A 23,530-nucleotide genomic window follows, 5' to 3' on the forward strand; every position below is an offset into this window, starting at 1 on the left:
TTAGGGTAAACTGGGAGACAAAAAGAGTATACGGATCTTGCAATAAGAAGCTGACATCTGTCTTTTTTGAGGAGAGTAGCATCTAAGGAAAACTTTATCCATTGTCCTACCAACCTGACTGAAATTGGATTTTTTTTTTCACCTACCACTCTTTCCTACCCTAAACTTCATTCCTGCTGCCTGGTGTCCTGAGAATAGGATCAGATAGACCTAGACTCAAATTAAAAGTCTACTTTTGTGACATTGACTTGGACAATGAACTCTCCCTTCTCCTACCCTGGCTTTCTCATCTATATCTTGGGCATATAAATACCCATCTAGGGCTGGAGTTGTGACTCAGTGGTAGAGCGCTTGCCTGGTATGTGTGAGGCACTGGGTTAGATTCACAGCACATATAAATAAATTAATTAAATAAAGGTTCACTGACAACTAAATATATTTAAAAAAAAAATACTGCATCTAGCTTAGCTCTTTTTCCCTCTACCTCTCTGTACAGTTCCCATTTCCTAAAGGGATGGTCCTATCCCCAATCACCTCTCTGCTCATAAGGAATGCCGGGGATCACTTCCACTCTGGCTTCCAGAGCCCTGCTGCTATCCCACTTCCACTGGCTTTCAAAGCCTATTCTGAACCAGGATTGGGATTATATTTCCACTGTCAATGTGTTCTTGGACTGATGGTTCCTCATTCCAATTTATAGGATCTTACAGCTGTAGGCTGTCTTTCCCCCAACGTGAACCCTCTTAGTTCCTACCATGCCTAGGAAAAGATAGGCTGGATGTACTTACTTGTAAGGGCCAGCTGTAACACATTTCCCCAACCCTCATGATCTCAGATGAACTACTGCAACGGGGCTGCATTCAGTATATTTATCCTGACTTTTCTCTCTTTACAAACTGCAAAGAATGGTGCAGGCCCTGAACAATGTGGGAGCCCATTCTTAATTATGCTAACTGCCATGACAGTACATGGCAAAGGCAGTCTAAGATGTCCCTGGCATTGGTAGTTTAGAAGAACATTTGCAAAGTGTGCTCCATGGGATGTTAATGAGTTACAAGAAAAAAGTACTTTTTTGGTTAATAATTCTAATTTTTTTTAGGTCAACCTCTTTATGACAGACCTTCTCAGATCCTTTAACATGCTACTATCCCCTGGGAATCTTCAAGATACCATAGCACTTCCCAAACTTCTTTGATCATGAAGCATATTTGTGCTTTCAAATATTTCAAAACACTAAGATTACAAAATATACTTTGGAAGATGCTTCTGAGTTATATTCCAGGCTAGTCCATGACCAGCTATGCAAGGAAGAGGGGAACAGCAGAGGCTTAAGAATATCCTCTTCTACTTTTGGGTATTTATTCAGTAGAAAAATTCCACTTAGATGAAGTAACATACATTAATGGTTATTAGCTAGATCATGGGTATTAGCAAAAGATTGGAAAATAAAATACCATCAATAGAAATATGATAAATACATTAGCATATATATGTATACTAAAACACTATGAAAATAGTGAAAATATAAAAAATGCCTAAGAAGGTCTTTATTGAAACAGAATGATCTACAGGATCCCTTGCTAAGTGCAAAAAGCAAAGTGACAAGCTGTATTTACAGTATACTACTATTTGGGTGAAATAGACATTATACATATGTATATTTTACAATATATATACACATTTGCTGATAATTGATACGTTACCTCCAGGAAAGAGAACTAGATGACTGGGGGGACAGAAACGGAAGGCAGACTTTTCCTGATCTGTCCTTTCATACCTTTAAACCACTTGAATGTTATTAACTATTCCAAAGCTAAGTAAGTAATATTTTTCTTTGGGAATAAAAAGGACATTCTTTCATATTGAAGAGAAGTACTTTACACGTGGAGACAACTGAGATGGCACAGAGGGAAATGGTAGCACCATGAATCATAACTACCAGACATAAACCTCAGCAAAACAAAGATACATTCTTCAACATGCCTCAATTCCCACCCACAATAGTACAAAGCCTATTAAAGACCCCTAGCAAATTAAAATGATTCTCCTAGCACCCAACTATTGCCACTTACCAATAGACTACTTTACCTTACAGAGACTTTATTTAAAGAATTAAATATCTTCCTTTTTACCTTCATACCCTGCAAGTTTCTGGCTTCTTGTTTACATTTCAGCAGCTCTTTCTGCAAACCAAATATAGTTACATCAGATGGTGGCATCTGGGTTGCTTCAGAAGCATTACCTCATTCTGTCAGTGAGAAGACAAAACCCAGTTGACCATCCCATGAACGATTAACCCTCTACTGAGGCAGACAGATGTGATCCAATAAGCATTAAAGGCTGACCCACAAAAACAAGAACAGGACCTACTCCATTCTTCTCTGTGGCATCTCAGCTTAATTGCCCAGAAACAGTCTTGCCAAGGAAAAAAACACCCCATCAATCTCCACAGGCTCTCTATATTTTTCATTCTTCACCAACAAGAAAATCTAATCATAATAATCTAAATCCCTCTCACTGAAATATATAACCATATCTAAATATGCCTATGTCCATGTCATTAAATAATTGTCTCAGTTCTTAAGGTTCAGCTAAGGATTGGAGAGCTTCTGGACTCCACTCTCTTCTTTTCCTAACACATCATATTTAATTTGCATTTCCCAATGCATCATATTTAAAATGCATCCATTTAATTAACATATCCAAAATGGGATTTTTGTGTGTGTGATACTACTGGGGATTGAACCCCTGAAGATACACCCCTGCTCAGAGCCACTGACCCAAACCCCACCCTTTTTATTTTGAGACAAGATCTCACTAAGTTGCCCAGGCTGGCTTCAAACTTGTGGCTCTACTGCCTCAGCCTCCAGAGTCACTGGGATTATAGGGGTGTGCTACCACACCAGGCTCTAAAATGGTATCCTTAACCTGGACTCCACAGATGGGATTGAAAATTACCCTATTAAAATTCACATCTGTGGGATGGGGTTGTGACTCAGCGGTAGAGTGCTCGCCTAGTGCGTATGAGGCCCTGCATTCGATCCTCAGCACCACATAAAAATAAATAAATAAATAAAGGTATTGTGTCCAGCTACAAATAAAAAGTAAATATTTTTAAAAAAAATTCACATCTATGAGTATGTGTGCATGCACACAGGTATATTTCTGGGGAAAGGGTTAACGTCTTTAGTCATATACCTATGACTCAAAAAAATTAAAAACCACTGACCTAAAAGAATTCTGCAAAGTATTCATAAAAATACCACATTGATATTAGACCCATTTTTTCTTTTAATTAGAAAAGAAATATTTCAAACATAGAGAAAGTACAACCAATTATAACACATATATCTATTACCCACAACCATGATTTAAAAGGTATTACTCTTTTTCACATGCTTGGATATATCTCTGTCTTTCAATTAAAGACAAAATACAGGTAGGGGTTCAGCTAACATCCTGATTCCGCATCCCCTTCCCTTCACACAAAATTGTCTTGAAGTTTATGTGTAACACTCCCATTATTTTTTTTCAAAGGGTAAAAGGCACATGTCCTGACATACCTTTAGGTCCTGATTTTCCACCATACTCTGATCCAAACGACTTTGAATTATAACCTAACATAAGACAAAAACAGATGATTATACAACTATGATATGAAATTCAGAAGCCACTTTGTTTGAAAAATATTTATCAAGCACCTTCTAGATATCAGCTCTGCACTGAGGCTACTTAGAAGAGGAAACAGTTCCTGCCTTCTGATGGAAACATAGGCCCAAAGTGCAGCAAGTAGAACAATATGAATAATGCTTAGAATAAGTATGTGTGTATTGGGAGCAGGGGATAAGATAAAGGGAGAAAGAAAAATGACAAGAGATGAAGTTGCAGAAGAAAATATGGGCCAGATCATGAAGGGCCAGTAAGGATGACAGGAAATTGATGAAGTCTTATGCAAAGAGATAACAAAGTGAAGTTGGCCTCTAGGAATATTATTCTTGTTATTTTATAGAAAACGAATTAGAGGACAGAAGAGGAATTAGGAGAACCAGTTAGCAGGAAACTAGAATGCTGGATGAATGCCTGAATAAATTAGTGGCTATGAGAATGGAGACAACTACATGTAGAGGGAAGGATCAGAAAGGATTCAAGGATGACATCCAACTTTCTGTTTGGGACATTGGGTAGATGCAAAGAGATGTACAGACATCCAAAAGGACAAGTAGTTTTGGCAGTTGGGTGGAAGACAGAAAAACTGTTCAGTTTAGGTCTCACTAAAATTGAGATGTTTATACCATATATAAATGAAAACAGTCAGCAGGCAGCTGCATGTTGCATATACAAATCTAGAACTCCAAAGAGTGTTTTGGACTGCAAATACAAAAATAAGAAACAGATGGGAAGTGAGTAAAGACACGGAGGCAGACTATACTGCCCAGGGGACTACATAAGACAGATGAGGACCCAGAGTAGAACACTGAGAGGCACTAACATTGAAGACACAGGCAGTAAAAGGGAAGCTTCAAAGGGGAGCTGAATTTAAACTCTCTGAGGGTAGGGTCTTAGGCCTGTTTTCCTACTACCATATCTTCAGCACCTTGAAACAGCGCCATGCAGAGTCAGCAACAAGAGTTAGAGTCAGCAGAGAGCAGATTCCAAGAAGGTGTGGTCAGCAGAGTCAAATGCTAAGAATAAGTAAATATATACACTAGATTAGTGTCCAGTAACAAAAGATGGAGCTCACCAGTTGTTCCTCCGGATTGGCTCCTGGTTCACAGAGGGCCAAAGGCCTTTCCTGTTCATCTTCAGGTAAGGATCCATTGAGCAACAAGGCCTGAATAACCAAAAAGGCAGAAAGAAACTTAAATTCCCATCAGATGACTTACTCTAGAGATGGGCTTGGTAAGCTCACTCCAACTGAAATCACAGTCTGGCTTCCTCCAGAAATCTCCTTGGTAATTTTGCCCCTAAATACTTCCAATTCCTTTCCTTGGGACCAGCTTCTTTTGTCAGACCCATGCTCTAGGCCTCTTTCATCTTTCTGTATACAAGTGAACCCTCTGCTCCTGGGCTCCTTAGCCCCAGAAGAAAATCTAAAAACAAATCTTCCTTTCAGAAGTGACAGAGCATATTTAAAACCAGAGCTGCTCAAACTGCTCAAACTAGAAAGGGTCTAAAAGCAGTAAAGAATTTTCCTGGATTAGAAAAGTGTATCATAATGACTTATTTGGAATACACATGACTTGAGATTGTTTGATTTTTGCTTTAATAATTCTTCATTTTTACTTTCTAAGGCAACCTGGATAGAATAAGAAGGAAGACTTCTTTACAAAGATGTCCTCATTCATTTTAATTCCAGGCTCTGTTTGCATTAGAATATTAGGGAGTTTCCAGGAATCCCAGGGACTTCAGAGGCTGAGGTAGAAGGATTATAAATTCAAGGCCAGCCTTAGAAACTTAGGAAGTCCCTCTTTTAAACTTTTACAAAACAAAAAGGACTGGGGATATAACTCAGTGATACAACACCAGTAGGTTCCATCCCCAGCACTGAAAAGAAAACAAAAAATTTAGTGACTGGAGGCGGGCAGTTAAGGAAGTCCAGCTTTAGGCCCCCTACGTGTGTTCTCTCAAGACCCTATCCTAATATTGTATTTATATTTCAAAACCTTATTCTTAAAGTTGAATGTCTCCCCAAATTGTATACTTTAGCACTCCCAAAACTTGGATCTGTCCCTTTAGGAAGGTATTATGAGACCTATCAGACCAGTGAAAGATTAAAAAATATGTTCCTATTTTATAATACAATTCTGTCTCAATTCAAAAGAGAAGAATTACAGAGGTTAAATCCTGGTTCAATTGATATAACACAATTTCATCATAAGTGTTGATAAAAACATCTAAAGTCCAGCCAGTGATTGATCTACTAAATACTGCTAATAAAATATTAGTAAATCAAATTAATTTGGCTATTTCATAGGGTTATGGAGAGAAGCACAGACATGTACAAGACATGTATAGTCAGGGCTATACAGGGGCTAAGGGAGAGTAGCAATACAGAAATAGTGACTAATGGAAAATTGTTCAACAGGTTCTAACTAAGGCATACTAATAAATCGGAAATCCTCAATGTGGCTTAGCATGTAATTTGTTCATCCGTGAAAGAGTTAAGAAGTCCAGTGGATGCTGTGAGTCCTTTTGTATTCTACAATGGAACTGAATTCTCATTGTGATCATGTGCCTATGAATTAAAACTCCCATTTGCAGGGAATATTAAGATGCTGACTTTCTGCCTGTCAATTATCTTCTCTTTCTGTTTCAGCTGCCATCATATTTCTCCAAGGCTAAGAAATACAAACCAAACCAAGAGCTAAATTGATGGATATACATGCTCATATAATGCAAATTATCCTGGGAAAAACCTGATTGGCTACAATCCCAAAGTTCTCTATGGAATACCTCCTAGTCAAGCACAGGAAAAAAAAAATCATTAAGATATTCCTTAACGGAGTGGCAGAAAAAGGACCTAAAATGCCTCATAAGCTAGATGTTTTTAAAATATGGAGCAAATAAAGGAAAAACCAACAACTTTCTTTGGGAATGTTTAGGCAGTAACATTCCTCCAAACATTCCCCCAAGCCTTCTCAGTTCCTGGGGATACATTATGCAAATTATTTTACCACAGCACCAATATCCTTTTTTCTTTAGGAACCCTTTGTGTCCCCACCCTGTTGCTGGCTGGCTGGGAGCACACCCTCCATTGCCTGCCGGCTGCCAGAGCCACACACATAATGTGGGCTTTGTTTATGTGTCCATAAATATTTCACAATTCAGAAGCGGTGCAGTTCCCAGCATAAACAGAAAGGAATATTCCTAGGCAATTTCAGGGTCATCAGCACACTATAAGGGCTCCCCCAAACAGAGATGGTCACACAAAGACAGAGGATTGAGGGGGTCATTCAGGGTGGAAACTATGTCAAGTGGGTCACCAGTCTCTGAAGAGATTTGCCAGCTGACACTGCAGGTACAGGAAAAACTGAAGGGCTTTGTTGCTCAAGGAAAACCTTTTCTACCTGATCATTGTGACTTGGCATCCGCTTGCAAATGCATTAGGAGTGGGCTAAATCCCTTAGCTAGAGGAAAATGGAAACCTGGCGGCATTACTTGCTCTTCTACCTTCCCTAGTGAAGAATTCCTGGGAGAAAATTCCTGACTATTCACAGTGCCATTCTTGGCTGAAAGCTGCAATTGCAGATTTGTAACCACCTAAAGAAGACTGCCTGTGAAGCAGAGTCAGAATAAGTGCTTGGTAGGGGCTGGTGATGGCCCCAGAGCTTGCAGAAATCCTAACAGCTGTGCTACAAACAGTCCACAAAGTCCATTTAAAGCACTCACATATTAGCAATTTTTGCTTTTTGTGTACTACTCTATCTAAATTCCCTCATTCAACTCTGATCTCATATAAAACTAAAATCAGGGTGGTTTTTTTTTCAATTTATACTAGTGACTTAAAAATAATAATCAATTGGTGCACTGAAGACAAACAACAAGAGAAAGAGCTACCTGTAGTCCTGATATCATTTTCTTTGCTTCCTCCATTTCTTTTTCTAAATGTTCTTGTTGTTCCAACAGCTGTTCTTCCCATGAGGTCTCCAGATAGGTTCTAGGGCTCCCAGGTCGCCAGTCTCGGGATAATGGAGACTCTGTCTCCTCTACAAAATGAAAGGAAGGGGTATAGTTCATGTTGGAGGACACTGATTTCCGGCAGAAAGCGTTCACAAGAGTAGTTTACAGGTTCAGGTCACCTGCTTTCTGAACCTGTCCTCACATACAAACTGAACTCTCCACCAGGTGGGGTTTGTGAGGCATAAGGAACTGACTGTTAACTCAGGTTTCAGGACCAGCGAAGCATCATTCACTCTGCTATGGAAAACCATTTCTTAAACTCTAAGGAAGCAGTAGGACTCCCACCATCAGAGTCTTAATTCTCTAGAATTGGCATTCCCAAAGCCTAAATTTGCCAGATACAAAGAAAGAAACTGTCAGGTGTAATGAAAACAAAATTCCTGTTGGTTATGCTAGAATTTTAGAAGGGAGACCATGATTCAATATTCCTTTGATTCCTTTGCATCACGACTGAACCCCTTTCACATATAACACTGTGTGAGTCACACAAGAAACAAACTAATAAAAGCATGCTTACAAAACTGTTTAATATCACTCCCTGGTTTTATTTCCCTACCCTTAAGGCTTCTTTGCTCTGGTTTTCTCATCTATTTTATCTTAATTGTATTCAGAGTAACTTAAAATTCATCATGAAATAAAAAAGAGTATAAGCTCTTGGAGTAAATGTCTTTATTCATAAAAGGAGTATAATAATTCCTCTGGGTTGTGGTAAAGATTAAAAGAAGTAACTTATGAGTGGGGGATGTAGCTCAGTGGTAAAGCACTTGCTTAGCATACACAAGGCCCTGGGTTCAATCCCCAAGACCATAAAACAAACAAAACAAAAACACTTCTGTGCAGGGACTGGTGGTACCTGGTTCGGAGCAGGCACACAATAAATATTTTCCTCCTCCCTCTGTAAGGTCCCAGGAGTTTCTGACTCAGTAGTATGACTAGCTTTTTGGCCCTAATGGTAGGACTGAGGGGTAAGAAAGTACGGAAAAATTTAATTACAGCTTTTCTTCCAAGTACTTCGGTTTCATTACAATACTTATGAGTGAATGAAATTCAATGTAACTTTTATGCTATGCTTCTTCTTTGCTTTTCTTTATGTTTAGGTTAAAAAAAAAAAAAAAAAAAGGAGACCAATGAGACTGACCATGGAGAAGCCTAAACAAAGGGAAGTCTTTGTGGTCTCTCTGAAGCCTCATGTCGAGCCTGATGTAGACTTGCTCTCTACTGTGTGTTCTCCATTCATACTCTACATTCCTGGCCCTAATTTAAGTTAGAGAAGTACCAAAATTGTTTGTAAAAAAAATAGGAATAATAAAAGTTGTTGGGCTGGGGTTGTAGCTCAGTGGTAGAGTGCTTGCCTAGCACGTGTGAGGCACTGAATTCAATCCTCAGCACCACATAAAAATAAATCCACAAAATAAAGGTATTGTATGTCCATCTAAAACATATATATATTTATATAAATTTTAAAAGTTGTTTACCTAAGTAAGGCTTCTAAATGTTCTAAAGGTCCCTAAAGTCCTTTCCTAATTAATAGGCAGCCAGATAGGAAAGGGCCTATCTATGCTACTGCAAGATTTTTGACAGCTAGAATACCAGAAAGGACAGTAAGAGGATAACTACATTAATTGGCTCTTGGGCATTACAGCCCTCCACAGCTGACCCCACATGCACAGACCACAGAGAGGGACAAGGCTAGGGAGCTTAGAGGTAGATAATCAGGACCTCCAAACGCTTCAAGTTCAGAGACTTTCCTTGAGCCAACCCAAGCAGGCAGACAGACAGTACCTGTTCTGTTCTCTATTCCTTCAGAGGGAATAATCACAAAATCTGCCTTCTCCTCTGACTGTGTTATAATGGACTCACTCTTTGCACTGTGAATTGGACTGGGTGAAGTCAGGCTGTGATTGAAGAAAAAGGAAAAGAAGCAATTACTACAGTTGTTCAGAAGCCAATGTTCATTATTTATCCCAGAGAGAAGTCTTAATCATCTTACCCATAGTGCCTAACACAGTACCTAACCCATAGTAAGAACTATTAGATGATAAACTTGTTTAATGAATAATCCAGTCCTTGAAAGTCTTTTCCACAACAAGGCTGCCTTTAAGCATCACTGATTAGAGAAGAAAATTATCAGGACAGGTAATCTAGCATTTAAATAACTTTAAGATTTTGTTTTGTTTTGTTTTTTCTCTCTCACTACCTCCACCGTCACCATTCCCCAAGCCTGTGTTCTGAGACAAATGCCAGCATGTGTCCTAGTACCTTTTGGAGCTAGAAAAAAACTTTTATTTCCAATACACTGATCTCTTACACAAGCAATACCAGCAGAGTGATCACAGATCAGCTCTATCCCAAAAGAGATAGGGTCAGGATAGCTTGGGGTAGAAATTGCTGGAATGAATATAGTGTATACAGGCTGAGCAGAGGGGCAGTGATTTATCAACAATTGAGCCAGAAAATAAGAGTAAGATGTCAAAAGGAGAAAGATCTGCAAGGAGTAGTGAAATAAGGGTTCACTTGATTTACTCCCATCAAAGTAAATCATTACATATCTCTGCCGCAGTATTTTCAAATTGTCATCAGAAACCTCTCAATAATTCTTAAGTTCTGATATAACTACTATCCTTCAGAGGCACTGTTCAGATTTTCAGGGAAGAGGAATTTTAAATCTTTGGAACCACAATAAATAATAAGACTAGATGGGAATGTGAGGCTGATGCTTCGGTCTGAGAGGGATAAAGGAGTCTGAAGAGCCATTTCTCCCTGCACTGCACCTTGAGAATATCAGCACTGAAACAATCTCAGGGGCTGTGGGGTTTGCAGGCCCAGCCCCCTTATAGAATTCCTTCCAAATTCATCACCCAGACAACAGTGAAAGTGTCTAGGATTCACTGACCCACTTAATGTGCCCCTGAAGTCTTCCAGGCTAATCCTCACAACAACGATCAGGAGTTAAGATATCATCTTCCTAGAAACCCACAAAAAACAAGAGCCAACCACAGTGAAACAGCCAAAGACTTCAAAACCTCATGTAAAGCAGCCTGAGGACTAGTGTCCACAGTTGAAGTGTTTTGGTGGATATGACCTTAGTGAGTACTATATTCTGTTTCTTCTTAGAACTACAGGAAAAAAATTTATAGTTTTGTGCTACTCCACATTAAAAAAAGTTGCTTAATAATATGTATAGATCTACAACACAAACAGGCAAAAGGGGTAAGGAGGATGAGAAACAATGAGTGCTTTCCAGAACTCCTGTTCATCTCTCACCACCTATGCAATCTGAGTTTCAGACCAGCATGAATTAAAATGCTGGAAAAGCTCTCAACTAAGACTGCTATGTCATTTATAAGATTTATGACTGCTCAGGCCTCAGCATTTACCTCTTATAGAAATGGGAATCCAGGTGCAGAAAGAAACCTACAACAGCTGCTCCTCTTTGAGGAATAAGGCAGCCCCACTTTCTCAGATGACAAGGTGCTATTGCTGAGATGTTCCACTGCCTGCATCTGGCTGGACCACAGGAAGTAGGTGCCAGACAAAGCGAGGACGGGGACAGGGGTAGTGTGAACTTAGGATGCTGGAAAACTGCTTTCCTAAAAGCGCAGACGCATGCTCCGTTCCTCCTCCTCCTCCTCGTAAGTGAGCTGTTCCCCATATAAGGGCAGAAGGGGGCGGATGCCTGGATAACCAACCCCATTGGGGGCGTGGCAGAGCAGCCAAAGGAAAACAACATTTCTTTTTCTTGAACTGAGGCTGCCTGGGTGAGGCCAGAGGTAAGACCAGGAAACTAGATGGCCAAGTCAAAAAAGGGGAAAGACCTGAGAGAAAAATCCAGAGGCGCAGGCCAGAGCAGGGAGGGTGCTGCCTCCCTAAGTATTTCACGGATAAAGGAGGTGCATTAAATCCTCTACCTCAGGTCAGAGAAAAGTATTTTAATGCTAATTAATTCTAAGACTTTGGCTCCTCCCGGACTAGTTTAAAAGACCTAAAATAAACAAAAAATCCCCTACTTGCTATCATAATCCTCTCTGAGGTCAGAGAACAAATGATTACAAATCAGGTCCAACTGGTAATATTTTTTAATTCCCACAGGTCTAATATCTCTCCAATGCTAATTTATTAGACAAGAAATCTCCCCGGCAAAGACCCTTCAAATTAGACTCAAATCATTTTTTTTTTTAGGCGATCGGCGATAAGGAACAATCCTGTCTCCTCCCGAAGACACCTCCTTTAGCAGAAACAGAAAAGGGCCAGTCCTGCCTCTATAGCTGGCTCCAGATGCCTAGAACCACCGTATTTTATAGTTATAATCCCAGGCCAGCAGCCTGTCCTCCCCAATAAAGCGCCACGACTGATCCCCGTCTCTGTGGCCAACAGCATCCTCCAGTCCTGGCCTTGTTCCCACCCATGCCCCCACCTGCAAAGCCCAAGTGGCTTCAGCTCACCATTTGACTTGGGTCCCTCCCATGGTCCCCCTCCTGGATCGGGCTTCAGCAAGCCTGCTTCTCTGGGTGAAGTGGAAGGCTGAGAGTCACAGCTCTCCCAAATCAGGCATGTCTCCCCGCTCTGGGGCCCGAAGAACGACTCCCGGGACGAGCCAACCCGCGGAGAAGCTGGTCCCAATTGCCGGAGAAAGTATAAAGGGCAGAGGCCGGCGTCTCGGCACCAGAGACAGGGATGCTCCCGGGTGTGAAGCGCACTGTCCCAGCAGCTCAGACTCTGTCGCAGCCCAGCCTCGGAGGAAGCCGCCTCCTCTTGTCGACAGCCAGTTCCTGGCAGCTGCATCTTAGTCTCCGCGGCCGCGCGGCTCTGGGCATCCCCGGAGGCGAAGGCATCTCAACCCATCTCCGACCCGGAGAGAGGCTCCCAGCAGCTCGGGCTGCGCGTCGAGTCCCCGGCCGTGAGCGTGCGGGTGATCCCGCTCCGCACCGCCTCCCCTATCCCTCCCACCTCACCCGCCTCCCTCCCGAACCTTCCCAGGCTGTCACATGCGACAAGGCAGCGCTGGGCTCGGACCCAAGCCGCTCTGGGCAAAGGTAGGGGTGCGAGCCGGGGATAGGGGCGGGGTCCGGGCAGCCGGGGACGGTTTGGAGCCCCAGGATAGGCGGGGGAAGGGCGACGGGTCGGAAGAATCACCCGGAGGGCTCGAGTGATCCTGGTCCTAAGAAGCGCAGATTGGAAATCGCTGCCGCTCCACTGCGACCCCTCCCTTAGTGGACAGGGTCTAACGCGCTGGTTTAACCCGCAGGGAGCCCAGCCCGGCTTCCCGCAAGAGGGGGAAGCTAGCGGGGTGGAGACTCAGGCTGTCCCTAGGAAACCCGTTGGACGCCCATTTCCTCCCACCTTCCCCTCCGGCATTTTATGTTTTCTCCTCCCTCCCCCGCCCACTCCCCCCCCCACACACACACCGCCGCTCTCCCCACCAAACTGAGGATCTTTTTGCTAGGATACAGTGACAGGCTGGCCCGAGGTTATGGAGCAACAGGCGGGCAGGGCTATGCCCGGGGTGTTCCTGGAGCTCCAAGGAAAGGGGATCAGACCTAAGGGGCTATCCTTCCTATCTTCCGAGCCACTCTCCGGACCACCCACATCCCTGGGTCTCCTATCAAGTCTCCTATCCCCTTCAGGGGTACTCCCTGGGGCGGGGCGGTGGGCGGGGACAGAAGTGCCAGGGCCTGCTGGTCCCTGGTAGCTGTGAGAAGCCCACTCCTTCCCTGGGCACTTCCGAAAGGCAGAGTGTGAATTCTCAGTGAGCTGAGTGAGGGACTGGCAGAAGAAGAAAATGGCAAAACCAGGAAGGAGAAGAAAACAAAGGAGAATGAATACAAATTATTCTCCTCCAACCCCTCTCCTAGAACAGTGTCCTGAGCAGCCTTCTTTCCAGTGGGTTCCTCAATTACACAATCTCAGGAGCTCCAGCCCCAATCTAAGTCCTCCTGCTTGGAGGAAGGAAGCAGGTGCTTTCAGGAGGAGATCCATTTCCTCATCTCTGTCTAACTAAAACAGGCACTGTCATCAGAAGAGTAAAAGGCTTATAGACTGCAGGAAGCAACAGATCTCATTATACAAGGAAATATCTTTTGATTCTGTACCAACTGATAGTCCAAGCAGAAAGCAAAAAAGCAATGGTTCAGACTGTCATTAAAAGCACACATATTGCTCAGTGGTTATGGGCTTACTTTTGGGATGATGAAGATGTCTTCCAACGGGATAGTGGTGATGGCTGCACATTATGAAGATACTAAATGAGTGTGCTGGATTGTATACTTCAGAATGTTTAATGGTTGATGTATGTGCATTTTATAAATAAAAAAGAACACCTCTTAAATGTGAAAATTTTAAAGTTGATCAAGGTTACCAGTATATTAAAATGCTGGAAAGAGTTCCATATGACCTCAATAAAAATGGTGTGTCAAAATAGGATGGATTTTTATGAGGGAAAGACATAAGAGAAAAAAACAAATATATAGAAGGAACAATTAGGCTTAAACAGAATAGACTTCACTGGTTAAGGTACGAGAAAAAAGTCACTACAGCGTAAGTAAAATATGATTCATCAACAAAATGAAATTAGTAAATAAGCTAACATGATCTGAGGATGTGTTTGCAGGAGTGTGATTTACATGAGTCAGGAAAATAATCTTTTTCTTTCACTACTCTTGGCATTGGTCAGGCTTTTATTAGAGCAGTGTCCTGTTCTTGTCTCTGCCCTTGGCTCTAAAGGAGACTGAGACAGCCTCTCCACCTACAGTCATAAACATTATTAGCCCACTCAAATACATACTGATCTGCCACCATTCCCAGCCCTGAAATTGAATATTGGAATACTCTTAATGCTTCAGACAACTCTGCTGAATTTCCTTTCTTGCTATGAGATTTATACAGCTTTCTCCAGACATAACTTAAGAGTCATACTCAGGATCCAAGACAGTGCAATGAAACTGGCGGTCATAAACACTGGCAGCTCATTATGAAGTCAAACAACAACAAGTGCTGGCAAGGATGTGGAGAAAAGGGTACAGTTGTACATTGCTGGTGGGACTGCAAATTGGTGCAGCCAATTTGGAAAGCAGTATGGAGATTTCTTGGAAAGCTGGGAATGGAGCCACCATTTGACCCAGCTATTCCCCTTCTCGGTCTATTCCCTAAAGACCTAAAAAGAGCATGCTACAGGGACACTGCTACATCGATGTTCATAGCAGCTCAATTCACAATAGCAAGACTGTGGAACCAACCTAGATGCCCTTCAATAGACGAATGGATAAAAAAAATGTGGCATTTATACACAATGGAGTATTACTCTGCATTAAAAAATGACAAAATCATAGAATTTGCAGGGAAATGGATGGCATTAGAGCAGATTATGCTAAGTGAAGCTAGCCAATCCCTAAAAAACAAATGCCAAATGTCTTCTTTGATATAAGGAGAGTAACTAAGAACAGAGTAGGGACGAAGAGCAGGAGAAGAAGATTAACATTAAACAGGGATGAGAGGTGGGAGGGAAAGGGAGAGAGAAGGGGAAATTGCATGGAAATGGAAGGAGACCCTCAGGGTTATACAAAAGTACATACAAGAGGAAGTGAGGGGAAAGGGAAAAATAATACAAGGGGGAGAAATGAATGACAGTAGAGGGGGTAGAGAGAGAAGAGGGGAGGGGAGGGGAGGGGATGGGAGGGGGGAAAGTAGAGGACAGGAAAGGCAGCAGAACACAACAGACACTAGTATGGCAATATGTAAATCAATGGATGTGTAACTGATGTAATTCTGCAATCTGTATATGGGGTAAAAATGGGAGTTCATAACCCACTTGAATCAAAGTGTGAAATATGATATATCAAGAAATTTGTAATGTTTTGAACAACCAACAATAAAAAAATTAAAAAAAAAATAAACACTGGCAGCTGGTACACAAATGTCAGCACCACTAGGCTGGGATCTGACAGGTCCCAGGCATGCCCCCATGTGGTCACAGCTAAGCATTGGCACTGAGGCGCCACAGTTTCTCTGTGCGAAAAATTCACCAGCCTCATTCACCTCCTGTCAATACAAAATCACATGCAATGCTGAGGGCTCTCTTTTAAAAGTCAAACTGAGGATAGGAAAAGAGGTTAGGGAGCTGGGGGTGTAGTTCAGTGGGAGAGTACTTGCCTAGCATGTGTGAGGCACTGGGTTCTATCCTTAGCACTGCATAAGAAAACTAAACAAACAGGGGGTTGGGGTTGTGGCTCAGTGGTAGAGCTTGCGTAGCATGCTTAAGGCATTGAGTTCGATCCTCAGCACCATGTAAATGTAAAATAAAGATATTGTGTCCACTTGAAACTAAAAATATAAAAATATTTTTTAAAAACTAAACAAATAAATAAAGGCATGCTGTCCATCTGTAACTATAAAAAAATTTTTTTAAAAGAGGTTAGGGGGGCTGGGGATGTGGCTCAAGCGGTAACGTGCTCGCCTGGCATGCTTGGGGCACTGGGTTTGATCCTCAGCACCACATAAAAATAAAATAAAGATGTTGTGTCCACCAAAAACTAAAAAAGAAATATTAAAAAATTCTCTCTCTCTCTCTTTAAAAAAAAAAAAAGAGGTTAAGTGTCTTAGTTGCTTGCTGTTTTGCCACCTGAAGTTGAGAACCCTGAGAATACCCAAAAATTCAGCTGTAGTATAAGGAATCTGAGGCCAAATTACCTGGAGCAGCTCGACTCAGAAGGAGACCTTTGCTGTCCTTCATACTGCTGCACCAGTGCCCGCACACTCCAGTATGGATTCTCAATCTCCTCATCCATGCTACTGTTCCTAAAGCCAAAGAGTAAAAAAGGGGAGAGTATCAGTTCTTCAAATCAGGTCAACTCTAAAAGTACTGATACTCTAACACTCTGTGAGCACCATAAGCAAGAAAATGAATAAGGCAAAACCCCACCTCAAAGAAATCTAGTAGGGAAGGCAGGCCAAAAAAAAAAAAAAAAAGGAATTTCATCAATCTCTGCAACATTTCAGGATTGTTCTCTCCCTCATCATATGCATAATCCCCAAAGGACCTCTGCCATGACTCTCCAGGACAGCTTAGTCTTCTGGATATATACCAGGGTAGATCCTCCCCCAGACGGACTAAAGTGTTACTCCTACATCTCTCTCTGTGAACCAGAGGAAAAACCGAACACATATAGTTCCCTTACATTCTAGTAACTGCAAATAATCATCTCAAACAGAAATAAACTTTTCTCTTGCAGTACCTTCCCAAACCTCCACTCCATGTTCTTTTCTGCAATGTGGGGCTATTTAAGTGATACTTCCAATTCCTGCACTAGTATTGTCTAAGAGAAGAAATACCAGAGAGAGATATCAGTTTCCATCCCCAGATTTCTACTGTTACCTCTGTCTGTATCTGAAGACATCCCGTCCTGATCGTGACATGTCATGGCACACATCAGCTAAAGCAGCAGCTGCTCCTTGAGCCACGGCAGTGGCACAATGTGGCTGGTGACTCTGTAGAGGGGCTCTGGAGTCTTGTCCTTGGCTCACCATCCTGCTAGAGCCAGGTTTGAAATGAGCTGCCAACGCAAGGACCAGCCTCATGATGGACTTCAGGTTTCCTTCCACGATATCTGAGGACCAAACAGACCAAGAAGTCCTGAGAAAGAAGCAGAGGCTGAAGACTTGCATTACAAAGTGCTAGTGACACACAAGAAAGGAAGTCAAAGTCTTGGTCTTCACAAAGCCATGTTCAACAAAGGAGACAGAAGGTCTAAAAGCAATTACATAATAAGTACAATAACATTCTGATCACAGAAGTACAGAAGTCTTTGGGAGCTCAGAGTAGAGGCATCTTAGAGGCTCAGGGATATATTCTTAAAGGAAGTGAGTCCTCAACTGAGACTTGTTTGATGAAGAGTGGTCCATGAGATGAGAGAAGGGAAAAAAGTAATCTGGGAAGAAGGAAAAGTAGGTTTAAAGGGCCTGCAAGTGAAAGAGCTGTACTGTCTGACATAGGAGCCACAAGCCACATGCTGCCACTAAGCATTTTAAATTTCACTACTCTGAATTGAAATGTGCTCTAAGTATAGTACTTACTTAATACACACACAAAAAGTGAATGACAAATATCTCATTAGACTTAGTACAAAAATAGAATATGAAATATCTCAGTAATTTTTGTACTGATTTCAGAATCAAACAATAGTATTTTGGATATATTGAGTTAGATAAAGTATCATCTCATTAATTTTTTATAATAAGGCTATTAGAAACTTAAGTTACCAGTGTAATTTATGTTATATTTCTGGGGCTCAGCTTTGTGGTGAAGGAACTGAGAGAAGTTCAGCATGGACAGAGTACTGGATCCAGAGGAAGAAGGGAAAGATGAGCAGTGATGGAGAAATAGAGGTTGGTCATACAGGACAGAGTAAGCCATAGGAAAGACTTTGGATTTTATTCTAAGGGCCCTCAATGCAGAGGAATAGCATAAGCATACGCATTCTTAGATCATTCTGGCTGCAGTGTGGAAAGCAGAAAAGGAAGGGGAAAAAATCAATGCAGCAGGACTAATTAGGAAACTGTAGTGCTTCTCCAGGTAAAAGACAATGATGCCCTGAATGGCAGGGTTCCCTTAAAAATAGCGACTTTACTGGGCCAGATCCCCAAGCCCACTCCACATGGGGACCAGATCAAAGATATGGCTCTCTAAATTCTGCCCTAGAAAAAAAGGCAAAAAGTAATGTGATAGAACTGGTGAAAATTAACTCAAGGTAAAATTCTCTTTATTTAGCCTCTTAACCTTTTAAATATACAAAACTTAGAAAAGGATTATTTGATACGTCCTCTGAGTGTTCTCAATGGTTCAGCATTTGCCCACCTGAATGACCCCTACACAAAGAATTCCAATAATCCATCATGAAAGGAAGGCTCCCTTCTGACTCCATTCTCAGACAGGCAATCAGACCCAGAAACTGAAGCTGCAACAGAACTAGATCCAATCAATTCTAGAGAAACAGCAAAGGGTTAGGGAGCCTGTGTTTTCTAAGGACACCTATATTGCTCTTTCTTTGCAGCCTGGTCAAACCCACCTGGGTCATGTCAATACAGAAGAGGGCATATTCAGAGGCCACAGAGCCTGGAATGTATTGATATTAAGAAAATGCTATAAAATATTTTCCTTCTAGAAAACTGGGAGAAAGAAACATGTTATGATAATGTGAAATAATATTTGGTCAAAAAACCCAAGGAACTTGAAAAATATTATCTATTTCTATTTTTGAAAACTTAGAAATTCTAAAATTAATATAATTTTGTCATTTATTTTTGTACCATTAATTCTCCCATATATACTCAAGGAGATCTGTATCCAACTACAAAGAATAGAGAACTTCTATCTCCACCCAGGTTTCCACGGCACTCAGATTCTGATAATCATTCCATCCCAAGAGGATAACTTTTGTTATGGAAAAATGACATGAGGCCATTCTACAACCCTTGGCTAGCTGAGAATGTGGCTCCGTGGAAAAGCACTTGCCTGGCATGTATAAAGTTCTTATCTCCAGCACCAGGACAAAAAAAAAGAGCCAGTGGCTACACAACCAAGAGTGTTGCTTCTAAGACTGGCAAACACCAGTAAAGCTGAGTGTGTTCATCCACCAAGGATGTGAAGAGACACTAACCTTTAGCTGAAGTCTGATGCATACGAATCTTTTTGGAGGCCACAAACTGTAGTACTTTCTCCACATTATTCTTCATCTCTTGTTGGTTACTTGGACTCAACTGTACCCCACTCAGCTTTTCTCCTGCTGTTAGAAAAGAAAAAAAAAAAATATATATATATATATATATACATACGTTACATGGAGAAATATTATCAAAATTACACGGCAGCTAGACACAAAGGAAGGGAATATTTGATATGAACAATAAAATTATCCAGAAAATATGAGTAAATTACATCCTGGTTTTTGTAATTTGGATGGGGAAGAAGAAAATGAAAGCCTTTTGGAGGGCCTTCAAATTTTTATATCTAAACCCATGGACCTATGAAGGTAGTATATATACATTTATTCATTCAAAAAAATATTAAGTAAGCACCTGCTGTGTGCCAAGCACTGTTCATGGCATCACAGAGAGCAGTGAACAAGGTAACCTTTCCTTGGGGAGTTTCCATCTCTAGGGATGGCAGATTACACATAAATGCTTAATATAATTTCAGATAATGAATGATACATGCTATGAGGAAAAATACAGAAGTGTGATCATGGCCTCTCTGATAATACATTTGTGCAGAGACTGAATAAATGATGTTAAGACTTAAAAATATTAAGATGTTAAGATTTGAAGAGGAAGCATTCCAAATTAAGAAACCACAGGTAGGATTGGAGCTCAGCATATCTGAGGCATAGGAGCAAGACCAGTGTAGCTGGAGTGGAGTAAGCACAGAGTCCTGGGAGAGGCCAGAGAGGTAGCAAGGCCAGGTCCTGTAGGGCTTTGTGGACCACAGTGGAGAGCCTAAAATTTTATTCTAAGTGTAATGAGAAGCCAATGGAGAATTTATTTTATTTCATTTATTTACAACCCAGGAGAGCTTTACCACTGAGCTACATCCCCAGTGCTTTTATTTTTTGAGACAGGCTCCCATTAAATTGCTTAGGGCCTCACTAAGCTGCTATTGCTGCCCTCAACCTTGCAACCCTCCTGCCTCAGCCTCCTGAGTTACTGGTATTATAGGCATGCACCACATTACCTGGCAAAACCAATGGAGAGTTTAAAATAAAGGACTAATGGTCATCTGGTTTATGTTTTTCCAATTTGAGTTTGTGTATATGGATTAGGCAAAGAAGATGAAGGGAGATTAGTTAGGAAGATAATGAAAATATTCATGACAGATAATGATGGTTTGGGGAGAGGAAGAGATGGTAAGAAGTCATATATTAAGTATATTATAAATATAAAGCAGAAACTACATGTAAATGATTAGGTTTAAGCCACAAGAGAAAGAATTAAGAATGATTTCTAAGTGTTCTGCTTTAATGACTGGTTGAATGGCAATGTAATATATTCCTTAGATGAAAAAACTTGGAAAGGGATCAGTGAAAGGAGAAAATCAAAATTCTGATTAAGACATGTGATGTTAGAGCTGCACACTAGACACCAAGTAGAGATGCTGAATAAGAAGCTGAATATTCATATCTTCAACTCAAGGGAAAGTTAGTGGCTAACCATACGAATTTAGGGAGATAACTTGAGGTTATTTCTATATAGCAAAGTCACAGTGGAAAGTAGGGTTCAAGGGCTGAGGATGTAGCTGAGTGGAAGAGTACTTCTAGCATGTGAGAGGCTCAGGGTTAGAGCCCCAGCACAAGAAATTAAACAAGATAGAAAGAGGTTAATCCTGGCAGCTGCTATTAGTATTCACGTTGTTATTATCATTACAAATAAATGCTCTGATGAATTCACCAGCTGTCCCAACAAGGTAATGCCTGTTGCAAACTTTGCTTCTTCCATACCACTCATAAGCCCTACAGCCCTCAAGGACTCTAAGCATGGTCCATTGACTAATACAACAATAAATGTTTGAGTACCTACTAGGTCCCCATGGTTAGAGGTTGTGGAGATAGAAAAAAAAATGATACTGTGCATTCTCTTAAAGAGTTCAGTCTTTACAGAAGAAAGGTAGATAAATAAACAATTACCACAAGTAATTACCATTTGGTAAGAAAAACAATTGCAGGGCCGGGATTGTGGCTTAATGGTAGAGTGCTTGTCTAGCATGAGTGAGGCAATGGGCTCGATCCCCAACACCACATAAAAGTAAAAACAACTGCAGAGCTATGAACATAAAATTACAGTAACATCTAGTAAAAATGGTGCCAGGGTTTCAAGAGCAAAAACCCTTTTATGTAGTGAGTATTAGAAAGGAGTGTTTTGCTGGTAACATCCTCATTTTGCCTGGCTACTACTTCCTTTTCTGGTCTTGGTTTAGACATCAGTTCTTCTGGAAGGCGTCCATTTAAACATCTATCTATCTATGTATCTATTTATACATACTAGAAATTGAACCTAGGGGTACTTAATCATTGAGCTTTAGCCACATCACCAGCCCTACTTATTTTTTATTTTGAGACAAGGTCTTGCTAAGTTGCTGAGGCTGGCTTTGAACCCAAGCTGCTGAGATTATAGGCATGCACCACAACACCCAGCAGACGTCAATTCTTTTGGCAGGCTTCAGTTTAGACATGAATTCTTCTGGTCAGCCATCCCTGAACCCCTCAGACTGGGAAGGGTGTCCCTTCTATGCACTTCTTTCTGTGTTCATCCCATCAAAGCACCAAGCACATTAATGGAACTGACTTCACTGTCCAGACTTTCCAATTAGATTGAGAGACTCCTGAGAACACCGACTGCATTCATTATGTTCCCAAACTTAGAAACAGTGCCTAGTACACAGTATTGACCAATGAAGAAATGATTTAAGTTTTGCCAAGTATCTTGTATAACTAAAAAGGACAAATGAAAAAATTTTTAAAAAGAAAAAAAAAGTTTGGCAAGTATTTTTTTCTCCACTTCCACTGCTATATATTCTAAAGAATCAACCTGTGTCAAAGGGCATATGAAGGATAAAAGTCTATGGTAACATCAGAGTCCAGGGCCAACTGACCAACAATTTCGATGAGATATGCCAGGATCACCCCATCGCGGAGATCCTGTCGCAGGTCCTGCACAGGCCTCACTGATGGCCTCTTCTTCAGCTGTGCATTCACCCAGGCCACATAGGCCTGGAGCTGTTGCTGGAAAATAAAAAGCGGAAATGAGGGAAAGGTAGCATATTAGTCTTATCCCCTATCCTGCACCTCTAAGGCCGCATGAGAGGTCGTAGTATGGTGGACAATCTATATCCAGAAGAAGGAGATTTTAAGGAAAGAGAGAAGGAAGCTTGTACAGGCCATACCCTCTAATTTTATGCTAATCTCTAGGGATAAGCTACCCTGTGACTTAAATGGCACTGGAGAGATATAAAAGGAGATGAGTGTTTAAATTATTGTCATTCCTCCTCTCCTTGAATTTCGCTCTGTTGACAGGGCTAGACCCAGGACTCCAGCCAGTTTTCAGGCATAATCACTGCGGCCAGCAACCCATTATGCTTTCCAGTAACAATCCCTCATACACCATATTCACAATGGACTGTGATACTCATACAAATTGATCCTGTGGAAGGAGAGATAAACAATAACCCAAGCTCAGAGCTGCCTCTCCCATAGCTGCTTTTTTCAGAATGAAACTTAACTGAAATCATCTCAAAGTCAACCCAAGATTTATTCTCCTGAGCCCATAATCCTAGGATTGCTACAGAGTTAGTTTTAATCCGCACTTTATGTTATCAAAAAGGATCTGATTAACTAAAACCACCACAAAGAAGGGAAAAGAAAAAGGATATAGTGAGAAGGGTATAGTTACTGAAGACTGAGGGGCATTTTCATTCACTTCAGACAAAGTTAAGGCCCTATATTATCAGAAATCTGCCAGGGGTCAGATGTGATGGTCCATGCCTATATCCTTTGGGGCTGGAAAATCACAAGTTCAAGGACAGATTAGGCAACTTAGTGAGAGCCTATCTAAAATTGTGAGCCTGTTCAGATATTAATTAATTAGTAAAATTTTGATGAAGAATGGAAGTTTTATATAGTTTCAAAGTAATTCTCTATAGTATATTTATTCATGTGAAGGGGTAAAAAAATCTTACAGTGGAGAAGTCTGGCTGATACTACTTTAATCAAGCTATGGAAACGACTGCTGTCAATAAAGGACAAACTGAAATGGTGCAATAACAAGAATAAAAAGTCTTCTTCCTTCTCTGCATACAAATAGTTGCCCTTCC

General features: G+C 41.2%; 1 protein-coding gene across 6 annotated transcripts in view; it reads right to left on the reverse strand.

Annotated features, from left to right (window-relative positions):
* Positions 1 to 23,530, reverse strand: part of Dixdc1 (DIX domain containing 1) — a 79,555-nt gene that overhangs the window by 22,980 nt on the left and 33,045 nt on the right. For 3 of the 6 annotated variants that reach the window (XM_058586301.1, XM_058586303.1, XM_058586299.1), the window contains 9 exons: positions 22,313 to 22,442; positions 19,329 to 19,454; positions 17,048 to 17,279; positions 16,363 to 16,470; positions 9,463 to 9,575; positions 7,558 to 7,706; positions 4,742 to 4,831; positions 3,564 to 3,617; positions 2,133 to 2,183 (listed from right to left, as the gene is read on the reverse strand). In XM_058586301.1, the coding sequence (XP_058442284.1) occupies positions 2,133 to 2,183; positions 3,564 to 3,617; positions 4,742 to 4,831; positions 7,558 to 7,706; positions 9,463 to 9,575; positions 16,363 to 16,470; positions 17,048 to 17,279; positions 19,329 to 19,454; positions 22,313 to 22,442 (1,053 nt within the window). Of the gene's footprint in view, positions 1 to 2,132; positions 2,184 to 3,563; positions 3,618 to 4,741; positions 4,832 to 7,557; positions 7,707 to 9,462; positions 9,576 to 12,122; positions 12,262 to 16,362; positions 16,471 to 17,047; positions 17,280 to 19,328; positions 19,455 to 22,312; positions 22,443 to 23,530 lie in introns of those variants that run through there. The other 3 variants (XM_058586304.1, XM_058586305.1, XM_058586307.1) reach the window with 2 other exon arrangements.

Source organism: Marmota monax, unplaced genomic scaffold (genome assembly GCF_021218885.2).
Source record: "Marmota monax isolate L192 unplaced genomic scaffold, Marmota_monax_Labrador192_F-V1.1 WCK01_AAM20220418_F8-fsc00045, whole genome shotgun sequence".
Taxonomy (NCBI): Eukaryota; Metazoa; Chordata; class Mammalia; order Rodentia; family Sciuridae; genus Marmota; species Marmota monax.